General features: G+C 37.2%; 1 protein-coding gene across 1 annotated transcript; it reads right to left on the bottom strand.

Annotated features, from left to right (window-relative positions):
• Nucleotides 1-35: 35 nt before the first annotated feature.
• LOC107101828 lies at nt 36-22,556 on the bottom strand. The gene is made up of 10 exons (XM_015400890.1): nt 22,300-22,556; nt 18,209-18,371; nt 5,798-5,945; nt 4,982-5,467; nt 4,573-4,758; nt 4,174-4,302; nt 2,222-2,380; nt 1,868-2,070; nt 1,100-1,195; nt 36-632 (listed from the first exon to the last, which is right to left on the bottom strand). Exons 2-10 carry the CDS (start codon nt 18,362-18,364, stop codon nt 462-464), a joined length of 1,734 nt encoding a protein of 577 aa, XP_015256376.1. The 5' UTR covers nt 18,365-18,371; nt 22,300-22,556; the 3' UTR covers nt 36-461.
• Nucleotides 22,557-22,756: the final 200 nt, after the last annotated feature.

Here is a 22,756-nt window from a genome sequence, read left to right on the forward strand (position 1 = left end):
ACTTCTTACCATCTCCATCTTCATTAGATCTTTGCTTGTATACATTGAGAAAAAAAAAAGTACTTTTTTTTTTTTACAAAAAAAACTTTACTAATTGGTTGGTTTTTGGTTGCCAGTTATGAAAAGAAACTGAAAATATCAATAAAAACCCTGTGAGGCTGTGTTATAAAAGGTTTCTGTGCCGCTGCACATCTATTTTTGTAAAATCTTATACAATTTAGAATATTTCTGTAAAAATCCGAGCAACAGGAAGAAGGCAGAGTAATGCATATGTGCTTGGTTGTTGGAATTTCAGTCATATTTGCTATTTGGGCATTTGCACACATTTTGCACACAGTTTTACAGATTGGCAAAATCTGTCAGCAGCATGTAAGAAACACACTTTCAGGAAGGACTTTGAACATTGAATATAGTATAACTCTGTGGGTCAGTATGTACAAAGATGTTTGCAGGGGTCTAGGTTAAATAAGATTCCCGATGGGTATACGGGGCAGACAGATATAAGCCTGAGGAGTCTTGCTGAGGTTGATGGGGTTGCCGTCCAGACGGATATCCTCCAATGCATTTCTGATGTAGCTGAAGTCGTTCAGGTTGCAGAACGTGTCCTCGTGCATCATTTGAATGTTGTTACGCTGCAACGGAACAGATAACGTAAAGTCAATTGCAAAAAGGAAGGAAAGAATGCAGTAAAAACAAAAAAACCACACTGCAAAAAGGATTTAAAGATATTTATATTCTTAAATTAAGTAATTAAGATGATTTGCCAATGGAATGAGTATTTTTACTCTTCAAGTATGAAAATGTGATAAAATGTACTTGAAATAAGACAATGCAAATGTTTTCTCTTATTTTAAATGTAACTCATCTTGTTCCATTGGCAGTACTTACCTCCTCAATTTAAGAACAGATGCACTTGTTTTAAGAAAAAATGACTAATTTAGATTTAAATGGGTCAATTAAAAATAAGAATTCTGTGTTGTTAACTGTTGGGTCTTTACTTAAGAATAATTTATCATCCTTAAATCAAAGGAGCTAGCACTTTAAACACCTCTTGCTCAGTGTGCAGTGAACTAGGAGATCTGAAGCCAAGTTGCAGTACCTGTAAATGTAGAGAGCGCAGGCTGTCTGGTAGAGGCACTGGAATATAATCGATGTTGTTATCGGTTAGGTAAAGGTACAGCAGTCCAGTCATGTCCTGTAATCCGAAGAAGAGGAAAATATGATGCAGTTTTAAATTTAACTTCCATAATAAAGCTTTTTTTTTTTTTTTTTTTTACCTCTCTATTGTTTTCTCTGACATATAGGGATCTTATTCTCTCTTACTGCATAGAGCTGCACAGGGACCAAATATTCTGCGTTTAATACCTTCCTGTTTGGAGTTGTTGAACTATTGCTGCCATTAACTGCCCTCTCTTTGGTTTTCTTTTAAGAAATTCCTGATTGTGCAATTTGGGATTTAGCTGTCTTTTTACATGATGAAGTTATTGGTGATTATCTCTCCTATTACCTGTTTTCTCTGGCTGTGTTTCTTTCTACTAGAAAGTATTCTTAGGTTAGTTCTCATTTGTGTAGCTGTGACTTTTTTTTATACTTACAGAGCTGCTATTACTTAGCATATGCTTAGTTCTTTCTTTCCAATAGAACATACACCTTGTGCTTTTATATGGTATTTGACAATAAATATGTTAACTTTAACACAGAAAAACCTAAAAAGCTTATAGAAGACAGATCCTCCTTTAGATTTAAATCAATATTTGAAACCTGACTTTGGAAAGATGTGTTGTGTTGGATATTTTTTATATTAAATGTTTTTGTCTGCCTTTCAAACAAAAGTCTTAACTAAAAGAACTAAAGAAGGTGTGCGTACTTTAAATGCCTCTTTATGGATGCCCTTTGTGCCGATCTTGTTATGGCTGGCATCAATCAGAGTCATGGTCTCAGGAAGGGTTGGTAGCTGGGAGATGTGATTTTCTCTAATTATCAGCTCCTCGAGCTCAGGCAGGCCCATGAACGCTCTGTCCTCGATGGAAGTGATCTGATTGGCAGTCAGGTCGATCTTCTTCAGCTTACCTGGAAGGCAGGAAAACCAGCAGTCTGAGATACAGATATGGTGCATTCACTGACCACATTCCTTTGTAGTCGTAAGCAGCCAGAGGTTAACTTTGCTTCTGAACATACCTGGCTTAATAGCCATACATTTTCATTCAAAGAGGACACATACTCATGTTGGCGAAGTCAGACTTGCTGATCTTTGTGATTCTGTTGTAGCGAGCATAGAAGTGAGTGGTGCCTTTGGGCAGAGGTGGAACACTGTTCAGCTTCAAGTCGTCACAGTAGACGGAACCACCGAGGCATGTGCACAGCAGGCAAACAGGCATTCCTGGGATACATGAAGAGAATAAAGGGGACAGAAGAATAGAAAAAAAGCATGTTAAACATACAGGACATTTTAAGTTTTTTTTATTTATTTATACACCTGAACAATCCTAACCAGACTAAAGCTGTACATAAGGCAAGGGCTGGGTTTGGTCTTGGCTGTGACTGACAGCGGCACACTGGCACCTACAGCAACATAAACATGGCGAACAGAGAAAGCACCCTGATGATAGTTTACAGCAGAGAGAATTTCTTTTTAACATCCTCACCAGACACAGAGAAAATGGGGGGAAGGTTCTATGGAGGAGGCCATGAGGCATGAGTCGTACTGGTTTGAGCTTCTGGATCAGAGATCTAGCTTTCTCCACTCACAGAGAATGAAAATAAAACCAATCCAAACACTCCTTATACACAAAAATGAATAACTTTAATTTCTTGTGATCGATTGACAAAAAAATGAATGTCTAACCATCCTTTTAGACTAGAAAGGTGAAACACACTTCTTTTTGTCCAACTTTAATGCATGTTCTATTTTTTTTTTTAACAATTCTTCTCTTTAAAACTATATATTTTTTCCCTATAGCTTTTAGGTCATGTCAGAAAAGGACAAAATGAATGTTAAATCATTATACTAGGTCCTTATTCAATTTTAATGTATTTACTATTTTTATTTTCTTTCATTATGAGGAAAATCGTAATTTATTTTAATTTTACCTTATAAAAAAGGTTTAATTTGTTGTTACTCCCCAAGTAAACAAAAGAAGCCAAGGGAAGAGCTTTTCTTTGTCAGCTCTCCAAAATTATGTCACATTCCAGGCTAAGCCAATTTAAAAATCAGATACAGTAACCGCTTTTTGACCTGAGGAGGGCACCAAACAGACAATTAACAATTGCAAATGTTTAATTTGTCAAAATATCACCGGGTAGATATAAACAGCACTAAATACCTTCTATTTATATAATTTATAAGCAAAAAAAATTTTTAATTAGGGATAAGTTCTTAATATCTACTACCAGCAGGTCTCTCAAAAGCATTCTGGAGATTCTGGTAGACTGGAATCAAAGGTGCTTCAACAAAATATCGAGCAAAATGTTGAAAAAGGTTTGAATACACTGGCAATACTTTTGGGTTCATTGCAGTCAACTATATGCACTAAATAGAAAGATTTCAGGACAAAATAATAGGGTATGAAATGCTGAAAAGGGGAATTTACCTTGAGTCCGATATGCACAAAGGAAAAATATTTGCAAATACTACAATAAAACTCTCAATTATTTGTCGAGTATTTGTACTAACAATCATTTTTTTCCTCTTTTAAACTAAAGACTAAAATGAAATTACAGGGCTGCTCAGTGGGGCAGTAGGTAGCACTGCAAGAAGGTTCCAGGTTTGATTCCTGGCCAGGGATCTTTCTGCATGGAGTTTTCATGTTCTCCCTAATCATGCATGGGTTCTCTCCGGGTACTCCAGCTTACTCCCATAGTCCAAAACCATGACTGTTAGGAGAATTGGCTTTTCTAAATAATCCTTAGGTTTTTAGTGTGTGTGTGAATGGTAGGTTGTCCTGTTTGTGTTGCCCTTTCACAGACTGCCGACCCGTCCAGGGTGGACCCCACCTCTTGCCCATTGACAGCTGGAGATAGGAACCCCACGCAACCCCAGCTGGGTTAAGTGTAACGGAAAATGGATGGATGGATGAAATCAAATTACACTAACTACACTGGACAAAATATCTTCAAAGGGTGCTTAGATCTTTTTAAAATCTCTATCTAGATTTGGTTCTGGACAGTACTGACCTTTCTTGAAAACCTCATCAGGCTCCTCTGGCTCATAAGTCTCTGGAAAACCAGAGCTTACTGTTTCTTCTTCTACACTGGTTTTCCCCTCCTGAGGGGTTTCAGGTGTGGTTGAAAGCAGCTCCTCCTCTTATTAGAGACAAGATTAGGCGTTAAAGAAAGAGGTTAGATCGGCGTGGACACAGGACAGGAAAAAGCAAAGCATTTTTAGAAGCGTTAGACAATGTTGGTTATATGAGAAAGACATTTTACAGTTATTGACATGAGAAGTGATTGACAACAAGGTTAGCGAAAATGTACATGGATCAAAAAACACACAACAGAAGATTTCTACCATCCCATGGTCCAATCTTCCATGCTTCCCTTTCTTTAACATACAATTCTATCTGAGATACTGACCTTCTGGTTTACTGGGCTGAAATATCACAAGGACCTCCTCGTCGTCTCCTGAGCCAGAGACACTAGGAAGCCCAGAGGTTCCAGAGACCTCTGAATCTACAGAGGCTTCAATTTCTCCCGAGATCTCCCCAGAAGCACTCAGTACCTCCTGGGGAACTCTTTCCTCAGTAAAGGGAAACTCCTCCTCTTGTTAGAGCCGAGGGTTGATGTTAGGAGGTGAAGGTTAAGAGGGACAATCAATCACACTCACATTTAAGACGAAACAAATGTTAGAAAGACATGATTATGATAAAAAAAATTAAATACAATCACAACACAGTCAACATTTAACCACATTATTTTTAAAGAAAGCAGTTAAATGGAACAATTGTTAATTAACATGGATCATACATTCTGTTAAGGTACTAACCTCCAGATATTGTTATAATCCCTGAGTATCCAGACTCATCAGAGTCCCCAGAAACCCCAGAAGTTCCAGAGCCTCCAGAGCTCAAGATATCTCCAGGGAACCCAGAGCCAGACTGGTCCCCAGATTCTCCGGAGCCAATGGGAATTTCAGGAATGATTTCATTATCTTTATAGGGGAAGTCTCCCGAGGCTCCAGAAATAGCAGACCCACTGATGTCTCCAGATCCTGAGAAATCCCCAGAAATGAACAGAACCCCACGTGCAAAGACATCCCCAGAGCCTCCTGATATAGGTAGCTCATCTGGATGTCCAGATATCAGGACAATGTCATCCAAAAGATCTCCAGAGGCACTGGAGACCAGTGTGTCTCCTGAGAGGCCAGACCCAGAGGCGCCGGAAGCTTCTGAGGTTTCTCCGGACCCTACAGAGCCTCCATAATCCCCGGAAACATGAAGAGTATCAACAGGCATCTGATGAAGCTCCACCTCTTGTTAGAGACAAAATGATGCACTAATAAACAGATAGAAAGGACTGAAAAAAATCATTGATCAGGTGTGAAGAACAATGATGATTGGGTTAAGAAGAAGACAAGCAGACATAGTCAACACAACACATTTAACCACTGATTAACCGCCAGTTAAATGGATAACATGCACAATGGAAACAGGATTATTGGGAGATGTATCCGGCTACTCCAATGAAGCTTCTTCCACAACATAATGAGCTCAACAAAGTGTAGGGGCCTTCATGAAACTGTGTGCACTATCCTATAAAGTAATGATATTTTTTAGATTTAAATGGCAGTGCTTCTTCAGACCTTTCTCTGTGTCTGGACCCATGAGAAGACCAGATCCACCGGAACCCTGAGGGACAGGTTGGGATGTTAGAGGAAACCCTTCTTCCTTCTCCTGGGTCTCTTCTCCCTCTGTGTTCTCCACAGCTGATTCAGGATATTTATATTCTGGCTAAAAAAACAAAGACAAATAAAACAGTGAATCAAGATATAAATGACGACATTTGACCTATTCCTAGTTCTTAAACTTCCACTGGGCAGAGCTTTAACTTAACCCTTTAATCTCTTTAGCTTGCCTCTCTGCACATGGATTAGTTTTTTCTCTCAAAAATTATTTTTTTTTACATAGTCTTAGATAGAAGTAGGAAGCAAATATAGAAAATAGCTGAAACAAGGAATAAATTCTAGAGGCCAGACTTAATTAGGAAAATATTTAGAGCATGCAAAAGATTTTGTAGGTAAAATGAGTCGAGTTTTTAGGGGGGGCAGTACAACTTCAACCCTTGTTATAAAACTGTTTACTCTTGTGCTTTATTCACATATCTTTACAGTAATATTAAGAATTAAAAATAAACTGTATTAGGTGAGGAGGATTTCCATTTTCTGTGTCATTGACCTGTTTATTTAGGTGCTGTATGAGAGTCAGCTGCACAGAGAAATGAGATTCACATATTTTACGATACTTAAAGCAAAGTGATAAGAAGAACAATAATTCCACACACTATAACCTGAGGCCATAATTAAATATACCTAATTACTAAAAAAATGTACATAGAGGAAACAGGCTAAAGTTAGTATAGCACTTAAATTTTAACTGCTACACATGTTATCTGATGTTATCCAGAGAGCCGCCTGTTGGGACAAAATGCACGTATCAGGAAAAAAAAGAGCACAAAGGCGGTGAGATTGATTTTATGAAGTATAGAGCTCGAACCTGGCATGGGCAATTCTTTTATTTTTTAAATTGGATTTTTATATCAACAGAAAAACTTGAGAAGGACTTCCCTACTTTTAAATCAGTTTAATCCACAGATCCACATTTAACTGCCTGATTGTGAACAAGTTATTAAAAAAAACCTCTAAATTGACCCTCTAATTTAAACAGAATAAAAGCTATGATTTTTAGGAAAAGAAATCTAACATATATTAATAATAATAACACAATCTTTCAAACACAAATAAAACTACAGTACATATATTCCCAAATACTGCATTGTATCATTTTAATAATACTAAATAGGAATGTTTAAATATTTCCAAACATAAAAAAATCGCCACAATCAGAAAGGATAAAAAAAAAAAAATGAATACATTTTATAATTATTGCTAATTAGGATGTATAGGTGACAAGTACACTTTTAGTGCTGATAAAAACCTTTCAGTTTTTCTTCTGTTTCTTTAATAAATCTAATGAAGATGGGAGATGGGATTGTAATCTATTCAGAATTTAAGGAATTTCATCAGTTACAACACAGAAATGTACCAGGTAGGATGTATGGGCTTAAATCTTTAACCAGTAGGTGGAACCAAACTGTCAAAAAAGAGGAACCTCGGAAATCAGCCGCAATTATATTTTTAGTACAAGGAAGTAATTAATCCTCTTCAATGAAAATGTGTCCACTAAATGTATAAATGTACAAAAGTGCTTTCCAGCAATACACAGTATTAAAAAGCCAATAAACAATTGCCTTGGTTTTCCACCAGTGAAAGACTCAAGATTTTAAGGGCTGCAGAAAACTAATTGGTGATTAATTGCAAAAATAATAAAACGTTCAAAGACATTAACTGAATTTTTACTATTAATATTTAAATCCTTAAATAAATAAATGCATTTAAAAATAAACCTGCATCCTATATCATGAAATACCAGTAATTAGCAAAGAAAATAAAACAGACAAAGCCAAATAAACATCAGTTTTGGAGACTTAAAAGCTTTGAATATATCCATAAAGTTTATTACAGCATAGCATTTCTACAGTTGTTCTTTAAATTGTCTAGTATTTGACTGAAGTTGCAGTTCTATCATTTTTCCAGATGAGGGTAATGAACTCCCACACACAGGTAGTACCTGATTCTTCGGATGACCCAAGCAACTGAAAGCAGGAATGGTCCTTGTGGAACCAAGACACACATGGTAGCTAAAATGATCCATATATGCATCTAAATATAATCAGGTGCCAATAAGCCAGGGGTTGTCACTGGAAATCTGGAAAGTCTAATAAGAAGTTGTAGAATGCAGAAAGCAAACAGAGTTTATACTGGGACAGAGATATTCCCGTTCTAAAGTTAGCCTACACATAGTTTGTGATACAACAAGGTGAGTCTTTGAAAAGTTATGCACAGCACTCCCCTTCATTTCCCCTTTCTGAAAAACAAACATAAATACCTATGGGAAAAGAAGAGGTTAAAGGCTAAAAACCAAAGAACAAACAGATAAATAAAGAATTAGAGCTCTGAAAGCAGCAGGGAAGAAATAAAAAAAATGCATTGAAAAAATACAGTAGACAAAATGAGAAAATAATTTCAAAATGCATAAATAATCCCACAATTGTAATCTTAATTCACCTCTAAACTCAAAGCAGAGATACCATGCTACACACATTTAAAGCCCTGTTTATGAATCGCTCGATACATACAGTAATAGCCCTTTAACGTGACTAGTGGTAACAGGTGATTGTGGCGCACACATTTTTTCTTTTTTAGTGCTACTGACTGGAATCTATTTGAGAAGCTTTTAAACATTAGAAGTGGTTTGACCAAAAATTTGAGCCGGTTTCACCTTTCTCCCTTTGTTTAGAATTTTGATGCGTTTAAAGTCTTATTGTAAGATGGATCAGGGCTTTTATAAGAACAGTTATAACTGCACAACATTTTGCAGATTTGTGCAATTCTTGAAACAAAAGTATTGGTTAGCAGGGTTAAAACATATATCTGTGTACATCAGACTCATATACTTCAAGCATTAACTTCTTTCATGAAACAAAGCACATCTTCTGCTGTAGAGTTTATGTAAAGCATAACTTAGCTTGTTTTTTAATACTGGTCTACTGGTGTTTTTTTTTTTTTTTTTTTGGTTGAAATTGTTCAAATCTGGTTGTGTTTGATAACTTGAAATAATAATATAAAATAAAAAAGATGTAGAATATTTTAAATGGGTGCCGGACTGGCCAGCTAATAATGGAGGTCATACTTTAAATTGTGTTATTTGTTCTTTTGGAATGGATAATATTTTTGTAATTTTATGAGCTTTGGAAGACAACTGCTGCTCCTAAAAAGTGCTTACACCTCAATGCTTATTCCCAGTTCTTTGCCATGGAGCGATTACTCTTAAAATACTACTTCTTATAATAAACAAATCTCAAACAGGACTGAACTTGATCAAATATCATCTAAATTTGGCACAGAGATTGTACAGAGCTACAGTGAAGGGTTATAGTTGCCTGCTTTGAAAGAATCAAGGAATTCCATGAAAAACAGCTCCAGTGTGTTCTCATTAAAGATCCGATACTCAGATCGGAAATTGGTTCTGATACTGACCAATTAGCAGGATCAGATGGTTCCAATCCAGTCATTTCTATTTTCTTTTTTTTTTTTTTCATATCATACACAATTCAATTTCAATTCAGTTTATTTATATAGCGCCAAATTCACAACACATGTCATCTCAAGGCACTTTACAGTTCAACACAACAATAGTTAGGGTAATTTAGTGACTTTAATTTTACGATTGCAGCACAGATTATGTCAGTGTGCAGAGAACATGGAGCAGCTACATGCATTANAAAAAAAAAATGTATTAGTGCTTCTTTAGTTTTTATACTCCACAGATACCAAGTTGTTGTTTATCTGAAAGGTTGCGTCATTTTCATGTGTCCATTCCCTACTGTAAGTGTACCTGCTCACGCTTCATGCCAAAATTACAGACATTCTATTGGATTTTATCAAAACAAGCCCTGAGAAGAGTCATTATTATTATTAATATTATTATTATTTCTATATAGGCTGCCTTGTATATTTTCATTCTTGTCTCCTAATCTTGTGACTTACACACTAAAGATGATTAACTTTATCCTCACAAAAGGGATATCTGTCATGGTTTTAGTTTTGTTCAAGTTTTATTTTGAGTTTTCATTGGTCTTATTTCGATTCTTGTGTTCTAGGTATTTTTGATTGTATTTGAGTTCTTAAATATTTCCTGTTTGCCCTCTTGTGTCAGTCTCCTTTTCCCTAGCTCCCTTCCTGCCTCTGTTCACACCTGCTTCCAATCTGCTAATTAGCCTGGTCTTTGTTTCTCTCTCCCATATAATCTCCTCCTGTTTAGTCACTCTTGGCTGGCTTGTCGTCATTACTTTGTCCCCTTCTTGTTGTGAGTATTCTTGGTTTTCAGCATTGTTGGATTTTTGTGGATTAATGTTTTTGGATTTTGCTTATTTTACCCTTTTTATTATTAAACATTCAACTAACCACCTCATGCTTGTGTCTGCATTTGGGTCCTGTCAAACCACCCCCTCTGCGACAGTACAAACCAGCCAAAGATGGACCCAGCAGACCTGGACTCAGTTTTGGGCACCAGAGAGGGACAGCTGAACAAAAAGGAGGAGCAACTGGAGTTACTGCAACAGCAGATGAAGGAACTGGATATACAACAGGTTAAGTTCATGATCAATTTTTCCCAACAACTTCAGTTCCTTGTGAATCACTTCCAGAAATTTCAGAATCACCCCTTTTGTGAAAATATCTGCTTTAACTTATTTATCTTCTGAGGGAAATCAAATGAAACATCAGAATTTATAACTTATAGCATAAGAGTAAGGGTAGGAAAAGCTATCTATTATTAATGGAAAAGTATATATGTCTATTTTATTTAAAAGCCTGGGTATCTTATAGTTTATAAATTATTTTTATGAATGATAACGATTAAAAGGTTTTTGTATAATAGATGAAAAGGATAAAATAATGACTTTTAAATGGCCCTGGCTATGACCCCCCCCAATTCTGGGGTCCTTTTTGTATGGAATGTGCCCGTTTTTCCCATGCATACAAGGGTTCTCTTAGGGGAACTCCAGCTCCCAACTATAATCTAAAATCATGAATTCGACCTCCAAAACACTGTTTACTACTCCATTTTGGAGCGTCTTTACACATTCCGATGTGGCTTGTAAAAAATATGTTAACAGGGTCCGTCAATCAACCATCAGACTTGTGAAATTGAGAATTCACAGAGAGTTTATAAATCCAGAGTTTGCTTAGAAACAGTTGGATTCATAGGCAAAAGCCAGTTTGTAAGTAAAAAAAGAATAAAAACACAGCACTGCAGGTGCACAAACTAAGTCACAGTTTCACTTCACTATCCCCACAATTGAAAGTTACATGTTTGTAATGATTTGACTAGTTAGGCCAAAGCAGCGAAGCCCTGCAAAGACCTATTGTAATTCAAATGTTTATTATTTTTCCCCTGAATGACACCTCCAATGGTTGCTTTAACATTTTTAAAACTAAAACTTTACAGAAAATTTTCCCCGATGTGAAATGTATGTATTTTAATGAATTCAGAAATTGGTGTTGCCAAATGCTTAAATGGCACCCCCTAAAGTGAGATGGGGAAAATCCTAAGTCGCAGAGACTTGAAAATTGGTACACAGGTAGATCTCTTCCAAATCATTAACAAACGTTTCTTGGAGGTATGCCCTAAAACCCACAGGAAGTCGGTCATTTTGGGTCAAAGGACAATTTTTCATGTTTGTTCCTATTGAACTTTAACAAATTCCTCCTATGGAGTTTAAGCAACCAGCTTCACACTTGGTCAGTATGCAGGTAAATCCTATGAGATTTAAAATGACCCAAATCCTGAGGCAGATAACATGATGGTCTAAATTATTTTAAGGCACAGAGAGTTTTAGTTAAACGGTGTTGCCATGGAGGCATGGCAGTGAGGCATTTCACCATGACTGTACGTTTGGCTCTCATTTCCAAATAAATCTTTGAATCTGGACCAAAATCACTATGACTGATCCTATTCCAACCCTTCACAGGAATCCAGCCCAATATTTGGTGGATGCAGCTTAATTTCTCTACAGCGCCCATAGAAACACTGTGTACGTCTCCAGAATCTACAAAAAAAGTCTCTTTGAGCTATAGTCCAACCCTACAGGAAGTCGGCCATTTTTGATAAAATATGCTTTCATTTATTCATGTTGTGTTACATCTGTGAAAGGAAGTAGAGGCTACAATCTAGCCCGGAACACAGATCAGTAATGTAATATCAGGCTTCCAGCCATATTGCTTCCAGCCATGTTTACATGCATAATTGAAGCATCATTACTAATTATTAGAAACTGCTGGTAAAAGTTCCCTATGTCAGAACTGATTTGACAAAAGTGTTTCCCGGTTTTGTGCATTAACCATTTTGCATAAAAAGCCAAAAACAGATGAAGTGAATGTAAAAACGTTTTGCATATTTGAGGGCATTTAATGTGTTTTTTATTTTTATTTTGCCGTGAACGTCAAAATGGGCGTTAGGAGGAGCAGGTGGAAACACAGCCAATGTTTCACTGGTTAAAATTACAGCAGACAGTAAAATGCTTTTTATTGCTGACCTTGCACAATTTTTTCATACTAAGGATTCATGTAGAAGCAGTAGGAAGAAAACTCTCAACATAAGGAAACTTCCAACAAGGTCATGCTTATTGTGAGCAGCCATCCGTCATGACCAACTGGGGGTATAAGAAGACAGAGCACAGACACAAAATAAGGCAACAATTTTATTAGACCAATTTATGACACATTATGCCACTTAGATCTAATAAGTGTTTAAACAACATTAAGTTTAATGTTGATGCATTGTATGATAACCATTTACTATTAAATCCATTATGACATATGACAGATGCAACTTTATCAATTTGTGCTGCATCATTATACCTATCTGTACCACCAGACACAAACAAAACAATATTACAAGCAGAGCCCTTATGAGTGAAGTATTAAAGTGCAAGGGAAAAAAATCTGAATAATTGCATTGATGCTTCATGTTGGTGAGATGCTGCTCCAATGTGAACCCTGGATCACCAGTGTTCTGAAAGAATCGTTAAACAAGAGAAAAGATAATTCCGGAAGGCAGACGGGGAATTGTTGAGGATTACACAAAAGCAATTTAAGGTCAGGATAAGAAAAAGCCAGGAGGCATGCAGGAAGAAGCTAGAAACCAACTCCAGCAGATCAGTGTCAGGGATTTGTTGTCAGGGAGGAAGGAGCTCAGTGTTCTTTTCATTGGACAGAGCCAATAAACTGAACACATTCTTCAATTAGATACTTGCTCAGAACCCTTCCCTCCTGCCAACAATCAAAGGACACTCCAACCTTTTTTGAAAAAAAACCTATTAAAATCAAAGTTTATTTATATAGCACTTTACAACAACACTAGGAAGACCAAAGTGCTTCACATAAAGATAAAAACATTGCAAAAAAATCATAAGCCTTAATCAATGTGTCCCAAGTATTAAAAGCCAGTTTTAAAAAAAATATATTTAATCTGGACTTAAAAAGGTGCAGAGCAGTGAGAACCCGCAGACTGAGGGCCAGGTTGTTAGGTGCATCCAGGACCCTGGACCTAGGGATGTCTAGGACCATTTGATCAGCAGACTGCAGTGCTCTGCTGGTGCAATGTACCGTCAACATCTCAGTTAAATATAGCGAGACCATGAAGGGCTTTAAAAACAAGTGTTAAAACTTTAAAATCAGTCCGAAAACAGACCGGGAGGACTCCCTCTCTAACCTCAAATGCTTCATCTACCACCTTTTTCATCGACCCCCCCCCCCCTCTATTTATGCATTTATTCTCAACCATAAGAGAAGATGGTGCTGTTCCCTCCCCCTTCCTCTCGTCTGATTCTAGTAGTCATGTGAAGAACCAACTGGAGAGACTGAGTCACAATAAGGAAACAGGTCTAGATGGTGTCTACCCCAAAGTCTTGAAGGCCTTTGTATAGTATTTCTATAGGATTCTACAGCACCTCTCTAACCTTAGGCTTACCCAGGAGACAGTTCAGTGGTGTGGAAAACCTCCTGCCCAGTTCTGGTACCAAAGAAAACTTCAACAGTCCTCAATAACTATAGACTTGTTGCCCTGACATCCCTCATCATAAAGGTCCTAAAGAGACTTCTGTTGGTTCACTTGAGCAAGCAAAGAAACAACTATCAGGACCCCCTGCAGTTCCCTTATGTCATTGAGTTGGAGTCTAATATACCATCATACACCTGCTCAAACAAACCCACTGTCATTTAGACAAGGCAAACAGTAAATGAGGATCATGTTCTCTGATTTTTGCAGTGCATTTAACACGATTAAGACTGCAATACTTTGTCAAAAGCTCCAGAAGACCCAGGTGGAGGCATCAGTAATAGCCTGGATTCAAGTCTACCAGACAAACAGACCCCAGTTTGTTAGACTAAAGGCCAATTTATACTTCTTTTGCATAACCTCTGCAGCCGTCAAGTCTGTTTCTGTGCGCGACCATGCACCCCACGCAGAGGCTCTGCAACCGTCATCGCGCAACAAAAAAAAATATCCTGACTACATATCGGACGGCCGCAAACCCGCCCACACCTCAAGCGGAAGTGCGGAGAAAGAAGCTGTGATTGGTCCTTGGTATGCCTTTCCGGCTGTCTGTGTGATCTTCATTCTCGATTCAGTGTATTTAAAAACCGAGGAGTAATAACAACAATGGAAAACCACGACGAAAGGTTGATCGAGGAGGTTCGGAAGTACAACCACTTGTAAGATGCCTCAGAATAGTTTTGGAAAGAAAAAACACTCCTGCCGGTGCCGCCTAAAAAGTCCTTGTGACTTCTCAAATAGGCTCCCCCTAGCGCTTTGTTGGGAAACTGCTCTGCGTTCCTAGAAATTCCAGACTGACATTGCTGAAGCATACCAGCAAAACTGGTTCGCAACCAGACACAAGCGACATTTGATGTGTGCGGTAGCAGAAGTATAATCCGCCCTTAAAAGAATCAATCAGGTAGTGAGCAGCACAGGAGCACCACAGGGGGCAGCACTCTCACCATTCCTTTTTACTCTGTGCTCCAATGTCTTCCAGTAAAAGACAGAGTCCTGCTAATTTCCCAGAAATAGAAATACACTTACCACTTATCTTTTGGCAATGCTGCTATGGTTTCTTAATTGATATGTGGTTAAAAGGAGGATGTCCCAAGATCTCACAAGCCTTTAAAAGGCCATCCAACCATAAATGACAGGGCATTCTCATCTAAAAATTGAAATCAGTAGGTGGAAGCAATGTAAGATCATATTAACATTTGAATATTGATCTCAGTACCATCACAAGTCACACAAAAAAACATGACTTTAATGTTTTTGGGACTTTAATTGCAATGAGCGGATACGCTCGGATGCCTTATTTTGCAGCTTTCAAAGCAGATGCAAATAGAGGTACCATAGTGTTCCATCAGGACATATTATCAAAATTAATTTGCGCCCATATGAAAGTTGCCACAGCACAAAAGCTAAAATTCTTCCAAAAACTGGTTGCTACATCAGTTGTTTGAGTAAAGAAGATTACCCAACAAGAAATGTCTGTATGAGTCCAAACATAGCGATTAAAGCATTTGAACGCATCAGACTGAGGATGATTTGCTTGGATAACAATGTAGATGAGGCTTATCTTCACTTGAAAAAGAAAAAACCCAGAGAGAAAGAAGAGGAATGCCAAAGTAGGTCTGGCCATGAAAAGCAAAGACTCAGCATTCCAGGGGAGGAGTTAATCACTGGTTTCTCCCATGAGATTTTTATGCTTTTATATAAAGACATTTTTTTTTAATCCTCTTTGTGTTTGCTTCTCACATTTCTCAGTATTACCCCAAAAAAAAGAAGGGAAAAAAAAAAAAAAAGCCAAATAAAAGATCCTTGGTGATTTCCCAGGATTGCAATTATGATTCAGATCTTTGAGTTTATTCATTGTGGAAAGCTTAAGAATTAAGCTGTTTGTGTGTAGAAACCATGAGCAATAAAATAGGTCCTGAATCCTGAGTAAATATGCAGCAGCAAATTCAGTTTTTTTAATCAAATGATTTCTAAGTGTAATAGAAGTTTTCCCACCTTTGAAAACTGGAAGAGTAAAAGCTCTACAATTCACACTACAGTGCTCAGTCATGCGGAATAAAGCTTCAAAGTGGCTTTAATTATATTTCTTAGACATATTTTGGGTAAAAACATAGTGTTTTTGTCTGGAACAGACCATGATCTGAATATTTTTTTTAAAGCCAGTGGAAATATCTCTTTGATAAAAGCCTAAAACTACCTCAGATCACATATTGTTTAACTTAAGCTGTTGCTTCAATGTACTGTAAATCCATGTGAAGACTTTATGCTGAGGATTTGCTATATTCACTGAGCCAATCCTATTTCCCTGGCTGGTAATGTTGGTTAAACTCAGGGTTGCTACATCAAAATCAACCTAAGTGTGATTTAGCTCCTGCTGCTGGGAGCCATTTTTCATGTGCAGCTGTTGCCATTAGCAGAGCCTAACGGCAGCCCAGTCTACTGGTGAGTGAGGTCATCAATAACTTAACAGCAAACATACAAAAGCATCAGTTTCGAAAAGCCAAGATTCAAACCAATTTTTAGTTTTTTATTTTAATTTTTTTTTATTAACAACTTTAAACTCATTTGAGCAATTTTTTGGCATGTACAAAACATTTTTATTGTACCGGTAGGTGTTTTTAGTATTATTTTTCCATTGATTCTGCTGAAGATGCACCTGTCTAGAATTCTTGTATTTTACTCTTGCAACTTTATTTACACAGAATTAGCCCAATTGCTGCTCCCTTTCTCTCATATAATGTTAATTCTGTTTATTTATGTAGCATCACATCACAACTGGTCATCTTAAGACAATTTCCAGAGACAATTCAATAGAGTCCTACAATCAGTTTGATTGAAAAAAAAAAAAAAAAAACATATTAAAGACATGGCTCTGAACATTTTTGAAGAGAACATTACTGAAGAAATATAGTTTCATTAGAATCAGATGTTTTTTTAGACATTGCAATTTCAACACAGAATTTGTATCCTGTGTTATTATCTATTGGATTTTTGTTTTTAATTCTAAAATCACTTTTAAAAATTTACAGTAGCTGGTAAAAATCTAACTCCAAAGATATGCATGTTAAGAAGATTTCAGCTGCAGAGAATTAATTTTCATGACTTTCCCTGCAAAGTGACAGTGGTCGTTACACAACCCTCTGTTTTGTATAACACCCGCTAATGAAGACCATTGCTGGGGTCCCAAAACTTGTGTTAATGGGCTTCTGCGTGTGATAAAAAACTACATTTCAATGACAGCAGAACAATCTCCATTAAAAAAAAAAGTTCTTTGGTAAAAGCATGATGGATAAAAGGTTTGTGTCTGGTTGGGTGGAGGCTTTGAGGACCCAAACGCAGAGATGAGTTTTGATGATTTAATGAAGGACTCAAAAGGCAACTGAGGCAAAAATCCAGGAAAAAACAAAAAATTCAAAGAACATCAGGGGAAAAACATGTGGGGAGCAAGAGACAAGAAAGCAACAGAACAACAACAAGAAACCAGCATTGAGCGAAGGCTCTGCTGCTCTTTAAAGCCCAGCACTTTAATGAGACTGATGAGCTTCACCTGTGAAGACTACCCAGGTCCTCTACAAAGATCCTCTCTGGAAGAGAGGCATAACACACACACACACACACATGGGAACCCTGACAGTTTGGCTCATCTGATGAGATCTGGTGCACTACACACTAACTGCTTACAGACCAATCTCTGCCCAATGTACTGGTGTTTTATGAGATCAGTTGATTGTATTTGATAAAAGCCAATCATATCAAATTATTTCCTTGATAGAAAAAGATAAACATTATAAATAGAGGATTGTAAAACTAAAACCCGAGGTTTCAACAACTTTGAAACTTGTTTTTTTTTTAATCATTTCACAGCAAAGGAAACAGAGGCACTAATAATGTCCAACTCAGTTATTCTCCTGCTGAAACTGCTCCAGGTGCATGCAGAATTCTGGGGCACTGACCCTATAATAACGGTTGGCTTAAGTATAAACTAAGGAATTTTTGGCTCAATGGTACAGAACAGTAAGAAATAAATCTCTCAATGCTCCAAATAACCCCAGTTGCCATCCACAGCATTCCAGTCTGCACAAAGAACTTTGTGACCTAAGCCCAAAAGCACACATTTAAAAAAAAAAATACACTAATGCTTTTCAAAGTAGCCATAAGCAGACATTTTTCCAACTTTTTCCTGATAACAAATGAGAAGTTTACAAAAAGTCACACTCATACTGATGGTTACTGAATGATGTAACATTCAAACACACAATTGACATTACATGCAAAAATATCAATTAGAGTCTTGTTCAAGTGAGGGAAACCTCTCTTACCTCAAACTCTTCATATGCATAGTTATATTGATCAAAATTGTCTTCTCCCTCATTTAAATCGTTTGAGTCATTGTCCACTTGTCGGGAAAATCTGGGACTTGCCACCACCGCTTTGAGGACGAAGAGTCCGAACACGAGTTTCAAAAAGATCCTCATAGTCAACCTTAAAAAGGACAGAGTAGAAGAATTAAAGAGGGTTTTCTTGGACTTTATGGTTATAGAATATGATTAGAATATAAAATCAATGAAACAATAATTGGAACCTTATTAAACCACCAAAGACTCAGGCTTGATCTTGTTCCCCAATAATGAAGGTCCCTGATCTTATTATGAAGGCGCAGACAGCTAAGTGATTAAAATACAAAGGCTTCTATATTTGCTAAAATTAGTCTGATAATTTCAATGAGGACCTTTCACAGATGGCTTTAGTGCTCTTATTCAATGCATGTCAATGTTGATAATCCCAATTAGTCCAACCAGGTACTATTCTGCAAACCGAGAATTTCTGTAAAAAAATCTTTAGTGGGACGATTTACTGTAAAGAACAACTTAGGTTGATTAATTCCTAGAGAAACATCTCAATTTCTCACTGCAATGTGGTTCAATATGTTTCCTTAAGTACTTAGGACCATTAGTGAAATAATGACAACTATAATTCAGGGAATAATTTTTCTATTGGCACATAGGTCCATCTTTAATGGGGTTAAAACTTGTCTTAGTAGCTGGTTAAAACAGTATCCCATATAGGACCATGCACCTAATTCATATAGCAAATTGAATCATAATTACTGTGGCTTTTGCCCACTGCCTGCTTAGATTAAGGATCTATACATTTATGCCAACATTGCATTAATATGGTTAAAAAAAAATTATTATGGCCAAAGTATTTATGGAAGTAAGTAATCTCATAGTTACAAATGTTAATATAATTTGTTAGGATTCAAGACTGTTTTAATATTGGTTTATTCATTTCTTCGATTTCCTTGTTTTGCTCCCTTCCACTGCTCACCTGCATCCACTGTATAAACTATAAAACCTGTCTAGTCTTCAATTGCTATTTGTCATTTCTTCTGATACACTTTAAAAATTCATATCCTGCTTGCTTTTCTTTCAGTTCTGTAAATGTTTTTAAATTGTTTTTGTTATTAGTTGTTATTGTTAAATCTTTTTGTCAGTTTTTGGATTTTGGTTCTACGTTCTACAATAATAATATAATAATCGCCTTTTTTTCTAATAGAAGTACATAATTATGAAGTAGAGAACAGGTTTTATCAGTTCTTAAAAATAAAAAAATTTATTTGGCAGGAATATGTGTTCATCCCAATGCTTCATATACAACTTTGCTTTTACACTATAACTGCAAGTCATTTGGATATTTTGTTTTCCATTTTAACATTTGCCTATTTTTTACAAAAAATTTTTTTTTACAACTCCATAACAGATTTTCTTTGGGATTTACCCTACTTTGTGCCCTTTTTGTCTTTTCTCCCATCAACTATTCTAAGTAAAGGCATTCCCACAGCATGATACGACACTTCTGTGTTTCATAGTTTCATGGTTTGTTCAGAGTTATGTCAGTTTTGAATTTCTTAATGAAGATCTAAATTTTGATCTTATCTGACTTAGAGCTCCTCTTTCACATGTTTGCTGTATACCACCCATTGTTGGTAGTTAACAGGTGTTATTTCGAAAAAGCATTTTTTTTTTCATCATTTGTTTACAAGGACCAAATTAAATTTTTTTCACATCTCAATACTATTGCAGTCAATTCAATTAGTTTATTTATATAGGGCCAATTCACAACACATTTAATCTCAAGGCACTTAACAGTTCACCAGATCATACAGTAAAATTGATTCAAAGTTTTCTATCTCAGTCCTGTAAAAATATTTTTCAAGTCAGCTTAAGTATTTCTGCAGATCTATGCTCTCAAAAGTGTCTGGATTAAACTTAAATTTCTTTTTGAAATCTTTTATTTTACACTTCTGCTCTACTTTGCCTTGATGTGTCATAAAACCCCAATGAAACAATATTTTTTTGGTATTAAGATGTTTTTCAGGCACTGTAAAAAGTGTTCATTCCAAACTATTTAATGAGGGAATAAGGATATCCCATGTAGTTATACAAATAGAGTAAAAAAGAAATTAATCTCCACTCTAATTCTAAAACAAAAGTTAAACCACAGGTAACCTAGATAAATGCCCACATAACCCTGGCACTTGTATAAAAAAAAAAAATTCTGTCCTGAATTTATGTAATGCCAGAAATATTACATGTTTTGAAATGTGTGGGATTTTCTGCTTCAAAGAAGCTTTTAAGGATTTTCCAAATCAGGCCAGAATGTTTCGCCCAAATCGGCAAAAATCTCAACAAGTCCAAGCGAGATGCAAACAAATATTTTTTAGCTCTAAAAAAGCAGGAATTGTTTTCAACAATTGCCCTGACCTAGAAAGCAGCTGCTTATGATCTTTCTCTTTCCTCCGCAGTGCAGGCCTTTGGGTTAAGCTGTTAAGAAAGGAGTTATGCCAAAGACGAAAGTACTAATAAGATTAGCATACGTTAATTACTGCTTAATGAGGTCAACTCCTTATAGACGTAGGATTAATGGGTAAATGACTGAAATCATGGCAATGTATCACTACTTAAAGCTTAATGATGGCAGAGAGGCATGCATGGGGCCTGAAAAAATAAGAGAAGAGCTAAAAGAGAGTCCTCCAGGCCAGGGCAGAAAAACGGTGAGCAAGGAGAGAGAAGAAGACAAGAAGAGCGCCATGGAGAGGGACACACAGACAAGATGTTGGCCCTCAGGGTTAGATGGAGAAGGTGAGGAAAATAACTTGAGTGGGGCGGCGTGAGTAAGTGAGAAAAAGAGAGGTGAGAGAGGTTTTTGAGCTAACCCAACCCCTGGGCTTTTACAGAGAGTCTTTATGAGGCCCGGTTGCAGCTTGTCTCTGCACTCAAACTCCAAATTCCACCGAGGTTTGTGGACAGGATGGCAGCAACTTGCCACTGCTCACGAGGAAAAGCTTCATTCAGCAGAGATGGTGCTTAGACACACACAAACACACACTTACACTTATTCATGGAGACACTTGGAAAGATGTAACACTCACAGACCTGCACACGTCAATATTTCATTGGACAGAAACCAAGAATGGTGCTGCTATTTTAAAACTAAGACACACACAAAAAAACAAGCAAAAAAACCAAATGTCCTTCTGTTGAATTTTTTGCAAGCATCAATATCAGCAAGCAGAGAAACTAATTAAAGAGCTTGTACTTTCATTGCCTTCAGCATGAACTTGATGCACCTTTAGTGAGAAAAGTGGATGGCAAAAACAGACATATCAGGAGAAATCTTGCACAGCTAGTCTGAAAGAAGGACTTTACTGAAGACAGCACAGAGCTCTGCTTTAATACAGGCCATCACAGTGTACAGTGTATGGAACCTGTGTTTGTGTCGTTCCTCTAGACTGCCTCCTTGTTATGTTTGGCTACACTTTGGGCATGCCTTATATTCAGCGACTCTAACTTCCCCCCCTCAGCAGCAGGTCTAATGATATTCCCTCTGCACCAGATTAAAGAATTAAACGGCACATTGTCACACCTATTAAAAATATGCTTTACATTCAACTATAAAAGTTTGGTTTATTGGCTAAAAGAGGTAAAAAAAATCCTTTGTGCATAAAATTTGCAAGACACATAAGAGGATCATTACGCTCTATGAAATAAGATATTTGCTGCAAAAACACCTGTGCCCTGGATGACTTCTATAGATAGCTTTAAATTTGAGCAAGATTGTTTTTTGAAAGTACAAAATGGTCTAATTTTCAACCTGATTTTCACTAATAATCATCCCTGAAGATCACAGAAGTGTAACACATTTTCCCGCAATGTAGAGACAATAGAAGGAAATAACAACAGTCACATGCATATGCTGGGTTAGTGAAAGCAATACATCCAGTCCTAACCAGCTGGTGTAAAAGCACCTGTTAAAGCCCTGAATGCCGTTGTTTTAAAATGGGCTAAGTATGCACCACAACCTGCTTAATCCCTTCCACCAACATGAACACAGCACCAAGAATGCTTACCTCTGTCTCTTGCTTTCCCGAATGGTCCCTTCAGCCTTGATGGAGATGCTGAGGGCTCAGAGACTTGGCCAATGGTGAGAGGTCGCTCAGGGTGCCTTGAAGAGGAGGGAGGGTAGGTGGTGGTGGTGGCAAGGGGGGGTGATGTGTGCAGATATGACAAGTGTCTAAGTGTCAGTGTATGTGTGTGTATGTGTAGGTCTGTGCGCACCAGTGGACCCGAGTGCCCTGCCGCTTATGTGTGAAGGTAGGCACTGAGGCTGATTGGAGCGGAGCGATTGCTTTTGGTCACTCCGAGTGCCCCCCCCCACACACCTCCCACCACCATGCAGTACACACACTTTCACAATCGTCTCGAACAGAATACACACACTTTAGACACAAAGGGAATCAGAGGGCAATGAGGAAACGAAGCTTTATCCGTTACAAAAGTACCTTTTCATTTTTTGTTGTATCAGAC

The sequence above is a fragment of the Cyprinodon variegatus genome, unplaced genomic scaffold (assembly GCF_000732505.1).
Source record: "Cyprinodon variegatus isolate N-32 unplaced genomic scaffold, C_variegatus-1.0 Scaffold1159, whole genome shotgun sequence".
Taxonomy (NCBI): Eukaryota; Metazoa; Chordata; class Actinopteri; order Cyprinodontiformes; family Cyprinodontidae; genus Cyprinodon; species Cyprinodon variegatus.

What these genes read in the sequence shown, in the direction of transcription:
- LOC107101828 (XM_015400890.1), bottom strand. Translation starts at nt 18,364, where the DNA reads ATGAGGATCTTTTTGAAACTCGTGTTCGGACTCTTCGTCCTCAAAGCG. An exon ending in GGGTCCAGACACAGAGAAAG is followed by an intron (nt 5,468 to 5,797) that starts GTCTGAAGAAGC and finishes GTCTCTAACAAG; the next exon opens with AGGTGGAGCTTCATCAGATG. An exon ending in TGCGCTCTCTACATTTACAG is followed by an intron (nt 633 to 1,099) that starts GTACTGCAACTT and finishes GTTCCGTTGCAG; the next exon opens with CGTAACAACATTCAAATGAT.